This window comes from Dermochelys coriacea, chromosome 4 (genome assembly GCF_009764565.3).
Source record: "Dermochelys coriacea isolate rDerCor1 chromosome 4, rDerCor1.pri.v4, whole genome shotgun sequence".
Taxonomy (NCBI): domain Eukaryota; kingdom Metazoa; phylum Chordata; order Testudines; family Dermochelyidae; genus Dermochelys; species Dermochelys coriacea.
Window position 1 is genome coordinate 89267987 of NC_050071.1, and position 19149 is coordinate 89287135.

The window sequence follows — 19149 nt, forward strand, 5'->3', positions numbered from 1 at the left end:
GGTAGACATATATATAAATAATTTGTCTACCGTTATACAGAGAAACTGTATAGTGTATATTCTCAGGATAAAGGGACTCCCTCTTTAAAATATTCAATTTGTTTTCAACAGTTACCATATTGTAGTATGTGAAATCTATTCTTATTTTGTATTGTAACTATAATATCTCAGAACAGAGTAAGGCATACATTGACTTTGTAGTGACCGGAGAGGCTCAGGCTTTCTGGTGTGATATCAGACTAGTAAGTATTTGCAGGTATTGATTCAGATTGACATTGTCTGACAAGAGACCATAACTAAGAAAAGAAAAGTGTTCTCTTTAAAAGGTGATTAGATTATCGACTGGTGTCAATTTCCCCAGCTCTATTGAAGTTGATGGAGCCACACCAGTTTACAGCAATTGGGGATGTGTCCCTGAAAGGGATTTTCATTTGGGGCCTTCATTTATAAATCTGATTACACTAGTAATTTAGCTGAGGAGTGCATGTTTTACTCAGGAAGCAGTAATTTTGGGTCACTTTATTATGCAGTATGTGTGTTTCATAACGAAGTAATGTTATCATTACTTGATCTAATTCTTAGTACAGGAATTCAGAATGATTTATGTATACCTCTTTCCCTTGAAAAAATCAAAGTAGCTAGGAACAGTGATCTTTCTACTCTCACTACTACCATTAATCACTACATGCCAAATTCTTTCCTAACGTTACTCCTAGCTTATACCATGGCTCTTATCTATAAGATCTTCTGATTACTCAACCACTGCTGGTATTTACATAAGCTGAAGGAATTGCTTCATGTGTATTACAGAGCACCTGATTTGTCTTGTCACCTTTTATATCAACATCTCTTATTTTGGTGTAGTATTAGGCCTGGAGCCAGCTACGCTGAGGTAAGAAAGCTGAGACAAACTGTAGAAATGCATTAAAAGTGGCATCTTGGTGTCCATCCCAGGATGCTATAGTTCCTACACAAACACTTAGGCAGTCCCAATCCTTGCCCCACGTAGTTAACAGTCTAATATGAAACACAATGCAAATGGTGAGTGTGACAAGCTAGAAAAGTCCCTTCTCTCCTGTCTTCCACTCTGTATCAACATACAGGTGTGGGCAAGTGGAAGATCATAATATTTTTAGGACTTAGCCTTTATTATTTATAAATACGTATCTGAGTCTGTCTCATTTGTTCTATTTTCACTTAAAATGTTCCTTCCTTCTACGTCATTTTCATTCTTATTTTTCATGGTTTTTGCTCTCTCAATCTTGACCTCTCCTGCTCATGCCCAGTTCTCTTGTTTCTTCAGTTTCTTTCAAATGCACTTCCAAGTTCATGCATGTGCAACCCAAGCTTACTCAGTGTTGCTGGACTTGTTTTTGAGTCTGCTTCTGCCTTTGAGTTAACTAAGGTGAGTCTTTTAGTTCATACATTTAAATCCAGAGGTCCTTATCTGAGGAGCCAACAAGCCAGGGAGTAGTGGGGCAGCATTGCACATGCACCAGCTCAGGGGAAACACCATGCATAAGTTTACTTAGCTCATGCACCAGCCCCCATTGCCCATTCTGTTCCTGTTGACCTGAGGGAAGGGGCCTTTGGATTTCCTTTCTCTCCTTTGCCTGTGCACTGAGAAACTGCACATTCTCTTCCACTGTGCTCTGAGGTTTCAGACTTTAACTCAGGGAGTCATTAATTCTGTAAACAAGGGGGGAAAAAAGACAGAACATGGTCTTTCTCCTTACCACCATCCCACACTGCTTAGTTCTCTTCTCTCCCCCTCGCCCCCCCACTTCCTCCTGCAGTCCCCCTGGGCTCTCCAACATTTTTTTTCCAGGTCATTTCCCTCCTTTCTTGGTGTCCCCTTTCTCCAAATCAATAGGTTCTCACTGCTTTTACCATCATTCAGATCTTACCTACCCACAACTCTAAATTGAATTTCTCTAAATTCTTCCCCTTGAGGAGTCTGCCATTCTACACTCTACTTTCCCTCCTGAATCCTATTCTAGAATTATTTTCTTGGCAACAGTGTTCACTTAGTCATGATGCCAGGGGCTTCCCTGGCTGTAGCTTTCACCAGAAGCCTCCTGAAAGTCAGGGGAGTTCAGCAGAAAAGACAATACTGCCACACTTATGCCTGTAAAAGTGGGAAAATTATCCTTTTGCTTGTGGATCCTGAGAGGCATGATACCCCCCCCAACACCATTTTTTAAATTTTAATTTTGCATTGTGCCTAGAGAGACATTGATAGGGCACAATATAAGTTTGAAGGATGATTATTAAAGAACAATTCTGGCAAGTCACACCTTCTAACTGAAAGCCATTGCTTTGCTTTAATTTCTTGAATTTCTTACTGCTTCTACTGAGTTTTTAAATTCAATCAATTAAATTGAAACACACTGAATATTTTTGGTCTTAAACTTTCTTTAAGATGTTAATGTATTGAGGCAGACAGTATGAGACAAAGCACAGAGATGACTAAGCCTTTGTGTTCAAAGAGCTTTGCATGTACAGGAAACAAATTTGAAATAATTCTGGTTATTAAAAGTATAATTTAGAAAAAATGTTTACTATGAAACTTCATGTTCAAAGTACTTGAGTCCCTGCATTTAAGAGTATAAATCAACGAAGTACAGAACAATATTGTTCAGTAACTTTTCAATGCATTGAATCTCTATCTTCAGTGAAAAAAAATTATGATCCTCTACTTACCATATGATTATTCATTCTTCTGAGCAAGTCATGAATTTGACTGTATGACCAACATAATTAAATATATTAAATACAGAGCAGCAGTAAATGTTCCCAATAAGGTTTTAATGCTAAGAGCAAGCAACATCTAGCTTATGTCCATTTTTACTATTTATTCTCTTTCCTTCTGATGTGATAACTTTTATTGGAAAACAATATTTAAGGTAGAAGCATTTATTGTCCTCTTTTATAGACTGTTGTTCCAATAACTATTTAGTAGTGCTGGCATCACAGGGAGGAAAATTGTATACCTCATCTACTGTCCTGCCTGTGGCTGTAATCAAGTCTCTGTAGTAATCTAATTGTATCGACTTAGCAGGAAAGTGGAATTCTAATTGACAAAATAAAGCCAAGCAAATTGCACCATCGCAAGAGACATGCTGACTTAAGCCCAATTGACACTGATGTCAAAAGTATTTTTCTGTGGCTAAGAAGAAAAATCAGATGCATTTCAATTATTAATCTTCCAAACATGTAAATTATCCAATCAACTGAGTATACTATCTTTAGGTGGGATTCTGAATTCCAGTCTTGCATTCCTTACATACTTGCATCCCTTGTGACTTTTTTTAAAAGGAGTTTGGGGTATTCCACGACTGTAGGGGATGATCCTGGTTTCTAAGCAGAAGTGAGAAAAGCAATTCAAGGCCCATGAATTGCTTTTCTCACTTCTGCTTAGAGAGTGATATCAGTCCCTCCACTTATGCAGGTTTCAGAGTAGCAGCCCTGTTAGTCTGTATTCGCAAAAAGAAAAGGAGTACTTGTGGCACCTTAGAGACTAACAAATTTATTTGAGCATAAGCTTTCGTGCATAAGCTACAGCTCACTTAGTCTTAGGTGCCACAAGAACTCCTCCACTTATGCAGGTGGAGAGGACTGAGATCCAGACCTTTTTTTCGGTGGGGAGAAGTACCCTGCTTTGGGGTGAGCTGGAGAAGATTTTATACTGTGAGTCCTAACTGATGTGTCTTATTAATCAACATGTATTTGTCCACAGGTATGGACACATTTTAAAATCTAAATTACATATATAATAAAATCTCACCTCAACCTTCCCACCCCTAGCTGGAGCATGGAAAGAATGTAGGAAAGGGGAAACCCATGAAGTTAGAGTTGTTGCTCAGCCATGAAAGAGCTATTCCTCATCCCCATGGCTGGCTTCCATCAGCTCCTGCTACTGGTGCTTAAGGAACATTGCACTGACATCTGGAACCCTGACCCAAAAGCCAGAGCTAAGGAGTGCAAACAAGCTAAAGACATCCATCAGCACGGATTCAAGCAACACATTCACTTTTCTATTTTAATTTTTAAGAAAACAATGGAACAAAGCAGCTCCTATAGAATATTTTAGTAAAATTTTCTTGCTCTACTTTCCAGATAGAAACAATGATAAAATAAGCTCGGAACACAAGCAATGTACATGACTGCTTATCTGGTTTACGGCAGAAAGAAGGTCAGAGAAAATTTTGATAAATAAGATAATTTGTTTGACAAAATCCTGAGAGCTGCTTTAAACTGAAAAATTGCATGTATAGGTTTTTGACTGAGAATTCCCCTAAACCAGTGACTCTCCAGGCCAACGTTGTTGGTAAATAGAAAAGTCATCGTACGAGAGAGAAATTATAGTGCATCCTTTCCTATTTGCTCAAAAGGTCTCCTGGGAGCTTGAAAAACAATTATGTTTTCATTATTCATATGGCCTCCTAAATGAAGCTCTTTGGCAGAACACAGCTTTCAGGGTTCAGGAAATGTAGAGGTCAGGCTAAAAGCTAGAATTTGAAGGTGAAAGGCTACATAATGCCCAAGCCAGCAGTTTAAGTAAACAAGTCTAAGTCCCGAATGAATGCCAAGTCATCCTTGGGCTCAAAACAAAGGCGATATATCTCCTTCTGCAAACCCTGAAAGGACCAAATTCTCCAAATGCACACACTTGTCAAGAAATCTGTCCCCATTAAAATCAGTGGCAAAGCAACAATTGTCTTCAATAGAATACCAGGGTTGAAGGGATCTTAGCAGGTCATCTAGTCCAACCCCCTGCTCAAAGCAGGACCAATCCCCAATTTTTGTCCCAGATCCTTAAATGTCCCCCTCAAGGATTGAGCTCACAACCCTGGGTTTAGCAGGCCAATGCTCAAACCACTGAGCTATCCCTCCCCAAATAGTGTCATGATATTTTATTTTTTCACTACTCTTTAATATGAGTCAATTTTGAAATGCCTTTTTTCCTAGTAGGTATAGTAGATACACTTTAAAAATTAAATTGGTCTGAAATAATTGACTGGTTGCACAGATATTCCCTCCCTTTAAAATAGGGAATTCCACTACAATTAATTGTTGAATTGTTCAAGCCAGAGGAAAGTTTTAAGACCACCTAAGTTGTTGTTTGTATTCCATAGCACCTAGTCTGGACCAAGACCCCATTGTGCTAAATGCTCAAACACAATAAAATGATTGCCCCCTCCCCTGAAGAGCTTACAATTTGAGTATAAGACAAGCAACAATAGATGGATACAGATCAATGGGGGAGTAACAGGAAACAATGAGAAAATATTGGTCAATATGAAAGGCAGTGGTCAAGTTTATTGTAGGCATCATGGCAAAGGAGAAATTTAAGGAGGATATGAAGGAGAACAATTACACTATGCATCCAATGAAATGAGCTGTAGCTCACGAAAGCTTATGCTCAAATAAATTTGTTAGTCTCTAATGTGCCACAAGTACTCCTTTTCTTTTTGCGAATACAGACTAACACGGCTGCTACTCTGAAACCAACAATTACACTGTGAGTTAATGTAATTTTCCCCTTAAATTATTAAAATAAAAACTCATGAGCTCTGAAAAATTCCAGATTTTCATATTTATTTTGTTTTGCTTCCTGATTTTTCACAAGCATGCATTGATTTGCTTGCATATTTAAACACTCTTGCAATGTTATCTATTTTCTAAAATAACACTTGGACACCCTGGTATTTTGTGGGGATGTTTAAGTGCATGAATAAATCCAAAATATTAAGAAATTCACTTGCTTACTGGTGTGAATAAGATAATTGGACTGCTATGTGGTTGATATGCAAGAAAAAGTAATTCTGAAATATATATGCATTGGTCAACTGTTGGAAAACATCAGGAGTATGGTCTCCATCTTTACTGCAGGACTCTCAGATACTAGAAGCAGCAGATGCATAGTGAGAGATAGGAGTGATTTTGGGGAGTCCTCATGCACCATCTGTCAGAACAGAGGTTTTGTGAAGTTTCTCTGTCCAGCAGAACATGGGCCGGTCCAGAGAGGTATCTGCTACCCACCTCTACTTGGTGTTGCCCTCAAAGTCCAAAGATGCAAATGTGGCAAAGGCTACTGCAGACTGAGGGATTCTTCCTCTTCAACTCTTGTAGAGCTCCCATCTGCCAAACCTGGCTACCTGGATTTAGAATAGGAAAGAGACTGTGGCTCTCAAGAATGAAGTGGCTCTCAGGGAGATTAGATAGAGGATATAGGACTTCATTATTCATAGGAGATCCAACCTTTGGCATACTGTCTAGGAGGTAACTAGTCAGAAGATTTCACCAAGTTGCTGCCAGTGCTTGCAAATCTTGAAGTGTATGGGAAAGAGCCCATTTAAACTTCCCAGAAGTCCCAGGCATAGAAAGGGAAGCAGTTCACACCCAATTCCCTCTATTGCACCTATGTAGGTTTCTCATGTAGCAGAGCTTACAATGCCATACATTAGTGTGTGGAACAGGATTTGCAGAGTTTATGTGGAAGAGCAGTCTCTGTCCCATTACACAGTGGGGATTTGGGGAAGAGTGGTAAATCCTCTGCTAGGTTAATCCACCAAACTCTCCCCACTACCACCACCTTGTTGTAGAGACACAAGTGTCATGGAGGCTACCCTAGCAGATGTCTGTTGGCAAGGAATTGCATGGGGAGAAGGATCCCTTCTACCACAGCCTCAGAAGAACACTCTAGGTCTCAGCCTGTTTCCACTATGCAGTTGGGCATTTGCACTACGCAGTGGGGGAGAAATTTGGCCTAAGGTAGTTCACAGCTCTTCATTGTTTCAGGCAGACGGTACAAAAGCATTATAGTAGTGCACAGGACTGAGAAAATGCAACTGCTTAGAAAATTGCTGTAATTAAAGTTAAACAGTGAAGTCCAATTTCATTTCCAAACTGAGTGCAATGAAGAAGTAAACATTGCCACTAATAAAGAATAATTTTGATTTTAAATATTGGAGCATTTTAAATAATTCACAATGGGGATTACACTCAGCACTAAGATCTATGCCCTATAGTAAGGCATTGTAGTATCAGGCCATTAACCTGCTGCAAGTAAAAGTGTTTTTCTATTTTGATAATATAATTTAAATATAGTGTACCTTTTAATAAGGACAGGGCATGCATGAGCTAACACTTTTTATTCTTACCAACAGAATATTAATACCAATTCCCTTGTGCTTAGGTCTAGTTAGTCTTTATATATAATATAAAATTTGTGGTTAAAGTCTGTTTTTGATGATACCAAGGGAAGCTATTTTCCATTCCAGTGTTTAATTGTTTAAGAAAGCAATGTTCACTACCTCTCAATCTAGAACTGCCTGTTCTGTCATAGGTGATAGAATCACTGGCCAGCATTATGATCCTGATTACCAGAAATTTATATTAACATTCTAGAAGTCACTTAGAGAAGTCTAAGCCCTTGGGTGACAAAGGAAACGTAAGTTAGCATGCACTGCACAAACGAAGTGATAGCAAGAGTGTTGAATGTAACTGTTTGTCATTTAAAATCTTTCTGAGTAAATTCATTTATGTTGATGTAAAGCCTTTTACAAGAGATGCAAGAGTAAGGCTAGCCACTGATTATACCATTAATAATTCTCTTCATATAACCCACCCCAACAAAAAAACCCTTTTCATTTTTGATCTTATCCAAGGTATAATGATTTCAGACTGTTTAGAATGTTTATATTTTATGCTTTAGAGTCTTCAGCATAAGTAATTGTTGTGCCTATGCAGCATCTACTGCTGTGTGTGACACACATTACACTACACATGGTAGGTTGCCAGCTAAAGACTGTAAAGAAAACCTAGAGTAATATCTCATCTATTTTTTAATGTCACATGTTGCACAAATTGGAAAAAGAGCAAGTAACTTGCTGGCATGTCACACACACAAAAAAGAGAGGTGCCCACAGCCTGGGTTGCCTGTCTAGAGGACATGTTACTGTCCGGGTGAGTGAGCAAAGCCAGCTGGTTCTGGTAAATTACCTGTCTAATGTCCTGAAAGGGTTCTGCTGAGCTACTATGGCTGGTTAAGAGCAGATTGTTTTTGCTTTTCTCTTTCACGCTAAATGCCGATGTGGGCACTTTCATCTTAGTAGCTATATTTTCTCTTCTTGGTTCATTGTCTGCTTTGGCAGAAAACACCACACAAAAATCTGTTCCATTACAGGTCACCTGATTGCTTGGAGGTCCCTTGTCAGCCTAAATCATTGTTTGGTCTGACTACTGTCATATTTTATATGTGCTTTTTATTCCTTTATAACATTTTTCATTCATTGCTTTAATAATGAAAGATTACTTAAAGGTTATTAAGATTAAATCTTAAATGCTCAAGATCTGTAAGCGGTATGCTGTGTTTTGTTAAAATCCTAATAATACAGGTAGCAAAACACACTCAATTTTTGCATATCTATTTTATTATCTCTGTAGGGGTATGAGACATATTTATTTGATTTGTAAGATTAGGTTCTGAATTTTCACAGCTTGTGAATGTAGAAAAATATGGGTGTGGAAGTAGATTTTTACTCGTTTGTGGTTTAAAGTAAACATTTTGAAGCTTACATGTGTTTTAGAGATATTGATGATCCTTCATGAGGCCTAAAAGAGTAAATAAAGCTAGCTAGTGATTTTTGGAAGACACAGTAAATATTCTGCAAACTGTTAGACATTTAGTAAATGTACTACAGTGGAATTCTGTAATGATACCCATTTGTATTGCGAATGCTCCACTAGACAAAAAGGTAAAACCAAAATACTGAGTTGGCACAAAATGGTCACACTGAATCAACAAATCCTTCTCTTGCGGATATTAAAAGTGATTATAGAGGTATATTTTTCCACCTATGTTGAGGATATGTCTAAACTTAGTTCTTGTCATTAAAAGTTCAAAATCCCTAAAATTCCCCTTTTAAAAAAATAAAATAACTTTGATAGAATTAAAGTTTTAAATAAAAACCTATTCAACAAAAACAATAATTCTGTAGTTTATAAAAAAAGAAATGCACACAGGTTTAAATGTCAGAACATCTGAAGGTAAAGTTTTAAAAAGTTTGATAGTCAGAAAATAAGGTCATTGTACTGGTATCTCAAAACCTTAAGTCTGGAAATAGTTGTGGTTTCAACACCAACCTGAACTCTGCTCCCTTTTGCTCTCAGGGACTTTAGGGGAGACAAATTGTCATTCACTAACAGATAAAGTAGGAGTATGAGACCTTAGTTGTTAATTTGGAGCAAGAAAGGTATAGATTAATTAACAGTCACCGGAAAATTTGAAAGGAGAACTCATGGGCTGCTGGTTTGTAGTTCAGTGAATCTTCAACTATGCTGCAGGAATATTCTTTTTGGAAGAATCTGTCTTTGTCTCATTCTCCCAATCTCTCCTTCTCTACTTCCCTCACTCCCAGCTGTCTGCACTCAGAGCTGTGGAGTGGAGGGAACAACTGGATTAGCAGAGAAAGTCCCTGTCCCAGCAGTAATCATCAGCAGCCCTCAGTGGAGGGAAGGCTGGATGAAACAGGAAGCAGCAGCTGAGCTGCCAAAATTTTGCTGTTGAGAGATATGTATTGTCTTAATGGGTCTTCTGCAGTGACTGGCCCCCACTACCATAGTGTGAGCTTCACACTGCCAGCTGTAGAATCAGGAGTCCAAGTACAGGGATCTCATTCCCACATCACAGGGTATTGCATTTAAAATATTTTTCTTTTTGTTCCTGTCCCCTCCTGTTCTTTAAAACAACAAAAAGGCCTCTTCAAAGAATCTGAGCACTGTGGTTTAAAAAAAAAGATAAACAAAAGAAATAGTATTTTTCAATTCTCCTCGTACAAGTCCACTCAGTCCTACTTCTTGTTCAGCCAATTGCTAAGATGTTTGTTTACATTTACTGGAGATAATGGTGTCCACTTCTTGTTTACGATGTTACCTGAAAGTGGGAACAGGTGTTCAGATGGCACAGTTGCAGCTGGTGTTGCAAGATATTTATGTGTCAGGTATGCTAAACGTTCGTATGTTCCTTCCTGTTTTGACTTGTAGGCTCTAAAGTTTTACATTGTTTTGTTTTTGAGTGCAGTTACTTTTTTTTAAACATAAGTTGCACTTTAACAATATAGAGATTACATTACATTTTGAGGTGAAATTTTGAAAAATACTGTTTTTGTTTATCTTTTTACAGTGCAAATATTTGTAATAAAATCATATAAAGCGAGCACTGTAGACTTTTTACTCTATGTTGTAATTGAAATCAATATATTTGAAAATGTAGAAAAACATCCAAAGATATTTATAATAAATTTAAATGATATTATTGTTGTTTCAGTTCAATTAAAACTGTGATTAGTTACAACTATTTTAATCTCACAATTAGTTGTGATTATTAAAAAATCACTGGACAGCCCTGTTTATTATAATACACCCTTTGATGCACTTTATGAATTGATTTGCCATCTTTGTAGTAACTGAATAGTACAACCTATTTTACTGTTAATTTGAATCCCAAAATCTCCTTCAGTGTCCTTTTTATTCATTATAATGTATCCACAGATGGCCTTCTGATTTTTTTTGTATCCAAAATTAATCAGATTGCTTATATTACAAATCTATTGACCATTTCATAGAACACTGCCCTAGTATATTTAATTATCTTTATGACACCATTAATGTTCATTGGATCTCAGCAGAGAAATAAAAACAAAATCCCTTCTTGGAAGGGTGACCTGTCCCATTTTTATAGAGACAGTTCCTGTTTTTTGGGACTTTCTCTTGTATGGGCGTCTATTACCTCCCGACCCCCATCCCATTTTTTCACAGTTTCTATCTGGTCACCCTACTGCTTGGAAGAATTGGCAGTCTACGCCCCGATCCTACAATTGAATCAGTGAGCCACCCTTGGGCCTGTGCAGTGGGACTTCTCAAGATTGTAAAGTCTACCTGCATTCATCTGCTTGCAGGATCAGGATCTAAGTTAAGCCTTCTGAAGATGGTCTGCTAGGTAAGGCATTTCTAAGTTTGCTGTCTTTGGCAGCAAGCCAAAATTTGATTTTTGTGGAAAGTGCATTTTCTGTCAAAAATCATTTTAATGGAAGATTTCCAACCAGCTGTAATTGAAATATTCCTTTTAGAGGCATAAAAGATGCCAAAGGAATATCAAAGTATGTTACGGTGCAGAGCCAAGGAAGAGGAGGTTTTTGAATCAGGATCTGGACAACTTTTGAGTACAGGCTTGGGGTCAAACCCAGACTCTGTTTAAACTGTGCTGAGACTGTGTGAGCTCTTCTCATGATATTTTGGCTCAAAAAGGTAGGAGTCTTGAATGATCAATACATACATCCATCTCCCTCCCTTCTCTATCTCCCCCAGCCCTCACAAAAAAGAAACCCCACAAAAAACCCTTTCTCATTTGAAATGATAAAAATAAAAATTATATACTGAATATATATACTGAAAGCTGTCCATTCTATGAGCTGAATGAGGCAGGAATCCTGACTTTGGGGTGGGAGGGGGAGAGGATGTGATAAGGTAATTAATGACTCTTATAATGCATATACACAAGGAGGCCAAATTCAGGTTTTATGGACAACCTGAGTTCCAACATTGCCTAATTTTTGAGAGCTTCACTTTACAACCTTAACTCTTTTAACCTAGCTCTATTGTGATAATATATATTTGTAGGTCACAAGGTAAAGAATGAGGAATGGGGAGAGTGTACCCAAATAATTCAAGAACTATTCAGAAATTGTTATATGATTATGACTGGGTAAATATACAGGAATTCAGCAGCTGGAAAGAATAGGGTTCACTAATCCTCTGTTAAGAAGGGGAAAACTACAGCTGCCTAACCCTCAGTTCATGGATTGTCAAGAAAATATGGCTGGTGACAGCTATGGTAAATTATGTCATTCTGCCAGGGCATAAGAGGAACATGCTTTGAGGTCTCTGAGCTAACCTGCACTAGAAAGCTCTCTAGGAGTTGAGAGAAGTGTGTTAGTTGAAAGAAACCCTGTTGGTTGGTTGACTACAAGAAAAATCATGTAATTAAGACCAAGGGGCAAAGGGTAGCCCTCTGTGCTCTTTAAAAAACAAACAAACAAAGCAAAACAAAAATCCTCTCAATCCCCCCTGATTGTGAGACTTTTATGTTTTTCAGATCACTTTATAACATGCATAATTCTGTCACTTACCTGTTTTATTACAATTGTATATATGCCTTCTAACGTTCACTGCTGTGATACATACATTTTAAAGTGAGTTGGAAGTAAAGAACTTAAAGCAACTGTGAAAGAATTGGTGTTAAAGAAAAGACAGGACCACTGACCAAACTTCTCCATAACAGGTTCACAAAGTGAATTCAATTCCAAGTCGCCATTGGAGTCTCTGCCTTTCACAATGCTGGAGGAAGAAGTTGGGTTTGTAATGTCACAATTAATATCTCTGCTCGTAAGAAGTGATGGGCAAACCTCAGTGTTTTGAGTTGGATAAGTATCCACTTGTTCAGCTGCTTATCCAAATAGGTTTGGTCTTGAACTCATGAGAACAGACTTCCTAGTGAAATCTGAGACTTTGTTATGGGTTGGGTGAATGGATCTACATACACATTCACTCAATGGCTTAATTTTTTTTATTCCTATAAAGTTCAAAGTCATAATTTTATGGTCACATTAGAAATAGTATTTTTGGAAAAACAAAAATAAATTGCCTTCATTTAATTTTAAGTCATATAATAATGGAGGCCTTTTTATGTTGAAAGGGAGACAAGTTTGAACATTAAATAGGAACATAAATGACAGAAAAAAAATAGAGGATGTAAAAATGGAAGAACATTTCTGTATTTATTTCTACAGTTATTAAAGCAATTTCTCCTAAATACCAAAAGATTAGAAGTTTATGTAGTGAATGCATGTGCCCTGACATTCTCAGTTAATTTCCTAAATTGGCATACGTTGAGAACAGTCTAAAATGTAGACTAAAATTATTCTAATACAAAATTTGTCTTTTGTAATTTTTTATGTCCAGTCTGCTGCTTGAGCTAAGTAAATTGTCTGGTTTTGTTGACCATGTATTTGCATTTTCCCTTTTATATAGTCATGAAGAATCAAAACGACTCAGACTGGCAGTAAAAATGATAGACATTCCTTGGTAGGGCAGGTTATACTGGGAAATACTTTTTTGTGTGTGCTTTATTGGTAGAGGGTTTTTGGGGTGGGGTAACCCTTACATGAACAGCTCTGATACCTCGTTGATTTGTAATAGACCCTTGATCCTTGGGACATATATGAGATCTAAAGATGCTATGCCTTTTGGTAGCCTGATGACAACAATCCATTTTGATATGGTAGATTATAAAGGTTTAAAGTATGGTCTTTGTGTAACCCACCTGAGGTTAATGAGTCTGCTCCCCAAAGCCTTAGCTAACAGCCATATGGTCCAGATCTGAGATCCCAGGTTCAATCCTGCCCACTGATCACCAGAGTCTGTTGGTGTCGTAAGTGGGGGCTTATCCGGGATTTCATCTGGGAAGTCTCTGAAGCTTGGGACATGCTTCCTCAGCTAGAGGAAGTATGTAACCCATACACCTCCTGGGTGTGGTGTTCTGTCCCGTCTAGTGGCACTGAGACCATTTACAGATTAATGGGTCTGTTCTACAGCCTTAGCTAAGAGGCATATAGTTTTTAGCTCATGCAGTAGAAGCTCATGCATTTAGCTTCACAGGTTCCAGGTTCAGTCCTGCCCAATGACGATCGGTGTTACATTTGCACATGATCACTGAGCTTTAAAGTGAAAGAGGCTTTTTTACTACATCCCGCAACATTCTGTTGACATGGCACAGATGGCTGAAGTACAGTGGGCACAGTTAACTTTTTTCTTTTACCTTTCTACTACTAAAATAAGAAATGATTGATCCTCGTGGTATTTCACAAGATAAGTATGGAGAATACCTGCTCACACCCCTTCCCATTTCTCTCTCTTTTTTTGTAACACTCACTAGTCTTCCCTCCATAATGACTGCATATCTGTCTCTCTATATGCACAATGCCCAATCCTGCCTGGGGCCTGTAGGTGTTACTGCAATGTCAATAACTAATCATATTGTACAAACCAGTGAAAAGATAAGGGGAAAAAAAGAAAACTTTTTAACTGCCCACTTTTTAACTGCCCACTGTGAGTAGAATTTTCAGTCTCTGACTGAGAGTATGGAACATCATCCAGACGTATGAGTGTTCATTTGGATGGAGGCAGGGTTCCTTTACCGAATTGGATGTTGTGACAGAATATAGCCCTGTATTGACACCCTACACACTATTGTTGTTATCTTTGAACAAGATATGCCTTGTAAGGTATCCTTAGAAAACTCCACAATTTGCCAGTCTGTATTGTCTTGATAAAATGATTGGTAACATTGCATGAGAAGTTATAAGATTTTCCTTTATGATGATGATCATACGTGTTCCAAACCCCACAGTCCTGCCTAAGTAGAAGTTAGGTCAGTCTTAAACAAAGGAAGGAATGTGTGCTTGCCTTAATTTGCATTTAAGCAGTAAACAGGGTCATCAAGCAGGGAGGGAAAACAAAGGAAGTTCAAGCAGGTGGAAAAAAAAAAAAAGCAGGGAAGATCCTTCCACATAGACTCTTTTGGTCAGGTCTACACTACAAACTTTCATTGGTATAAATAGGTCACTCAGGGGGTTGAAAAATCCACACCCCTGGCAATGCAGTTATACCGACCTAACCCCCAGTGTAGACAGCATTATGTCAATGGGAGGGCTCCTCATGTTAACAGAACTGCCACCTCTACATTATTTACATTACAGGGGTGCTGCAGTTTTATGCAATTACATTGACGTAAATTTGGAGTAAATCTATATTCACACCTACGTAACTGAAAGCACAGTGGGACCCTGTGTGGACTGTGTCCTGAAATGTGGCAAGTGTCTACGAATTAGGCAGTAAGGATTAAAACAAAAGATAGCTGCTTCATTCACAGTGTACTGTCCAACCTGTTCTGAATGATGGAAGGGTCCTGAAGAAAAATTGTGAACAAATAATTTAAATACTATAGTAACTCTTATGCCCAAAGGGAAAGACTTAAGGTTGCCTGGGAAAGGTTTGCACCTATTGACTGAGTGATTTACTTTGTAATCTTAATGTTCTTATAATGCAGGGATCGGCGTTCCAGACCAATGGTGGCTGTTGGAAATGGCGTGGGCCGAGGAATGTGCTGGCCGCTGCTTCCTGCAGCCCCCATTGGTCTGTAACGGTGAACCGCAGCCAGTGGGAGCTGTGATCAGCCGAACCTGCGGACACTGCTAGTAAACAAACTGCCCTGGCCCACCAGCGGCTTTCCCTGAGAGGCCGCATGCCAAAGGTTGCTGATCCCTGTAATAATGTGTGCTTTTCTAGGGGATACAATATATGTAAGAAGATGGATTATTTAACCATCTGCATACATGATAAAACAGAGAGAATTTCACTTGTAAAATTTTGTCCTAAGCCAAAGTATGACACTATTTTTGCTCCTTTCATATTAAATATATGAATGACTTACCTTTCAAAAATGACTTTCTGTGACACACTCATATATGAAGAAGCCAATAAAACTGTATTTGAGATAAGCACATATGGTCTATTTTCTTTTCTACATTTTTTCTCCTAGTTTTCCATATTTTCCATATACTATTGAAACTTGTAGCCTGACTTAATTATAATCTCATCTATTCCTCTATTAGTCACTTTATAATCCATGATAAGAAGAAGAAAAAGAATGCTTCATATCATGGAGCAGCAAATAGGTAAAAATCATACCATGGGTACTAAAAGCCTAGCTCAAACAAATAGGTATGGTTGAATTTGGCTCAATGAATTTTTTTTCTCTAACACAGTTCAGTGGCTGTAATATGATGATTTTGGAAACCTATTCAGATAATCTTCATAGAATAAAATCTATCAAATGACAATTTTTCATTTTTCGTACATTTTTTGTCTCCCCCTCTTCCCACGCCCCCCTCCTCCCCGCAGATGACACGAGAACAGTATATACTGGCAACACAGCAGAACAGCCTGCCAAGGATTGAAAATCCGCAACTTTATCCAGTGGGAATTTATGGATGGCGAAAGAGGTGCTTATACTTCTTTGTCCTTCTGCTGTTGGTTACCATGATTGTTAACTTAGCAATGACAATATGGATTTTGAAGGTTATGAATTTCACAGTGGTAAGTACCACCATGATTTTACATCTCTTGATCTTCATGTTAATAGCTTGTCCTTTTTTCAGTGCACATTCATGTACTCTTTAATGCTTGCACATTACTAAACTATCAGCATACACATTACAGATTTATTGCTTAATTAAAATGGAAGGTTATAATTTTTTGGTTTGTTTATTGATACTGGAAATTAGGAAAAAGGATTTGTCAGTTTACATCATGTGAATCTGGAGAATGGACATTTTAACTACTAATTGGCTTTATTATCCATGTAAATATGTGAAGATGGTTGCTGGTTGTTTTTTTTTATGGATCACAACACATCATAACTCTACTGTGGGAAGACTTAGTGACTCCCTTATCTCTGTAAATCTATGGACTCTGCTTATGTATATATAAATAATATTTTAAATGTGTTTACAGACTTTGCTTGAGATAATGCAACGTTCTTCTTCAGATTATAAGCCAAATTCAGGGGATGTTAAATACAGCTAGAGGATATTTAAATCAGTTATAAAGATGTTCTTAAAATGCATAAGAATTCCTCTGTGTGCTTGTCTCCATGATACATTGTACCGTACTGAGGCCAGGGCAGAAAAGGCCATACTGGTGAAATATTCAAAACAAACACCTTTGTACCTGGGACTTATTTGGCTTTTAGGACTACAGCCTACCACAGAACTACCTAATTTAGAATTTTAAATATTGGAAAACTAAAATACCTTAATTACAGCTGTACAAAAATGAAATATCAAAACACTCTTTTTTCCATGCCTAGCATAAAATGATCAGTGGAACTGGAGTCCTAGGGAGCATGTTCCCTGGAGAAACTGCTATTGATGGGAAACCAAGGGAATGGGGAAGGAGGGGAGTTAGATTGTAAACCACTCAGCCACATACACACAGCAATCCACAGGGTTTATAAAAAGAAAAGGAGTACTTGTGGCACCTTAGAGACTAACAAATTTATTAGAGCATAAGCTTTCGTGAGCTACAGCTCACTTCATCGGATGCATTTGGTGGAAAAAAACAGAGGAGAGATTTATATACACACACACAGAGAACATGAAACAATGGGTTTATCATACACACTGTAAGGAGAGTGATCACTTAAGATAAGCCATCACCAACAGCAGGAGGGGGAAGGAGGAAAACCTTTCATGGTGACAAGCAGGTAGGCTAATTCCAGCAGTTAACAAGAATATCAGAGGAACAGTGGGGGGTGGGGTGGGAGGGAGAAATACCATGGGGAAATAGTTTTACTTTGTGTAATGACTCATCCATTCCCAGTCTCTATTCAAGCCTAAGTTAATTGTATCCAGTTTGCAAATTAATTCCAATTCAGCAGTCTCTCGTTGGAGTCTGTTTTTGAAGCTTTTTTGTTGAAGTATAGCCACTCTTAGGTCTGTGATCGAGTGATCAGAGAGATTGAAGTGTTCTCCAACTGGTTTTTGAATGTTATAATTCTTGACGTCTGATTTGTGTCCATTCATTCTTTTACGTAGAGACTGTCCAGTTTGGCCAATGTACATGGCAGAGGGGCATTGCTGGCACATGATGGCATATATCACATTGGTAGATGCTCAGGTGAACGAGCCTCTGATAGTGTGGCTGATGTGATTAGGCCCTATGATGGTATCCCCTGAATAGATATGTGGACAGAGTTGGCAACGGGCTTTGTTGCAAGGATAGGTTCCTGGGTTAGTGGTTCTGTTGTGTGGTGTGTGGTTGCTGGTGAGTATTTGCTTCAGATTGGGGGGCTGTCTGTAAGCAAGGAGTGGTCTGTCTCCCAAGATCTGAGAGAGCGATGGCTCGTCCTTCAGGATAGGTTGTAGATCCTTGATGATGCGTTGGAGAGGTTTTAGTTGGGGGCTGAAGGTGATGGCTAGTGGCGTTCTGTTGTTTTCTTTGTTGGGCCTGTCCTGTAGTAGGTGACTTCTGGGTACTCTTCTGGCTCTGTCAATCTGTTTCTTCACTTCAGCAGGTGGGTATTGTAGTTGTAGGAATGCATGATAGAGATCTTGTAGGTGTTTGTCTCTGTCTGAGGGGTTGGAGCAAATGCGGTTATATCGTAGCGCTTGGCTGTAGACAATGGATCGAGTGGTATGATCTGGATGAAAGCTAGAGGCATGTAGGTAGGAATAGCGGTCAGTAGGTTTCCGATATAGGGTGGTGTTTATGTGACCATCGCTTATTAGCACCGTAGTGTTCAGGAAGTGGATCTCTTGTGTGGACTGGTCCAGGCTGAGGTTGATGGTGGGATGGAAATTGTTGAAATCATGGTGGAATTCCTCCAGGCCTTCTTTTCCATGGGTCCAGATGATGAAGATGTCATCAATGTAGCGCAAGTAGAGTAGGGGCATTAGGGGACGAGAGCTGAGGAAGCGTTGTTCTAAGTCAGCCATAAAAATGTTGGCATACTGTGGGGCCATGCGGGTACCCATCGCAGTGCCGCTGATTTGAAGGTATACATTGTCACCAAATGTGAAATAGTACTCACCAGCAACCACACACCACACAACAGAACCACTAACCCAGGAACCTATCCTTGCTCCCACCCCCCACTGTTCCTCTGATATTCTTGTTAACTGCTGGAATTAGCCTACCTGCTTGTCACCATGAAAGGTTTTCCTCCTTCCCCCCCCCCTGCTGTTGGTGATGGCTTATCTTAAGTGATCACTCTCCTTACAGTGTGTATGATAAACCCATTGTTTCATGTTCTCTGTGTGTGTGTATATAAATCTCTCCTCTGTTTTTTCCACCAAATGCATCCGATGAAGTGAGCTGTAGCTCACGAAAGCTTATGCTCTAATAAATTTGTTAGTCTCTAAGGTGCCACAAGTACTCCTTTTCTTTTTGCGAATACAGACTAACACGGCTGCTACTCTGAAACCAGGGTTTATAAAGTTCCACTTGTTCAGTTTTACCTGTTTC

At 38.6% G+C, this 19149-nt stretch overlaps 1 protein-coding gene across 4 annotated transcripts in view; it reads left to right on the forward strand.

The window, feature by feature from the left end:
* Positions 1-19149, forward strand: part of SGCZ (sarcoglycan zeta) — an 833511-nt gene that overhangs the window by 427480 nt on the left and 386882 nt on the right. For 3 of the 4 annotated variants that reach the window (XR_005292802.2, XM_038400960.2, XM_038400961.2), the window contains exon 2: positions 16027-16221. Coding sequence is in view for 3 of the 4 variants with exons in the window: in XM_038400960.2 (XP_038256888.1) it covers positions 16027-16221 (195 nt within the window). In the remaining variant the exon portion in view is untranslated. Of the gene's footprint in view, positions 1-10824; positions 11006-16026; positions 16222-19149 lie in introns of all 4 variants that reach the window. The other variant, XM_043513763.1, reaches the window with a different exon arrangement.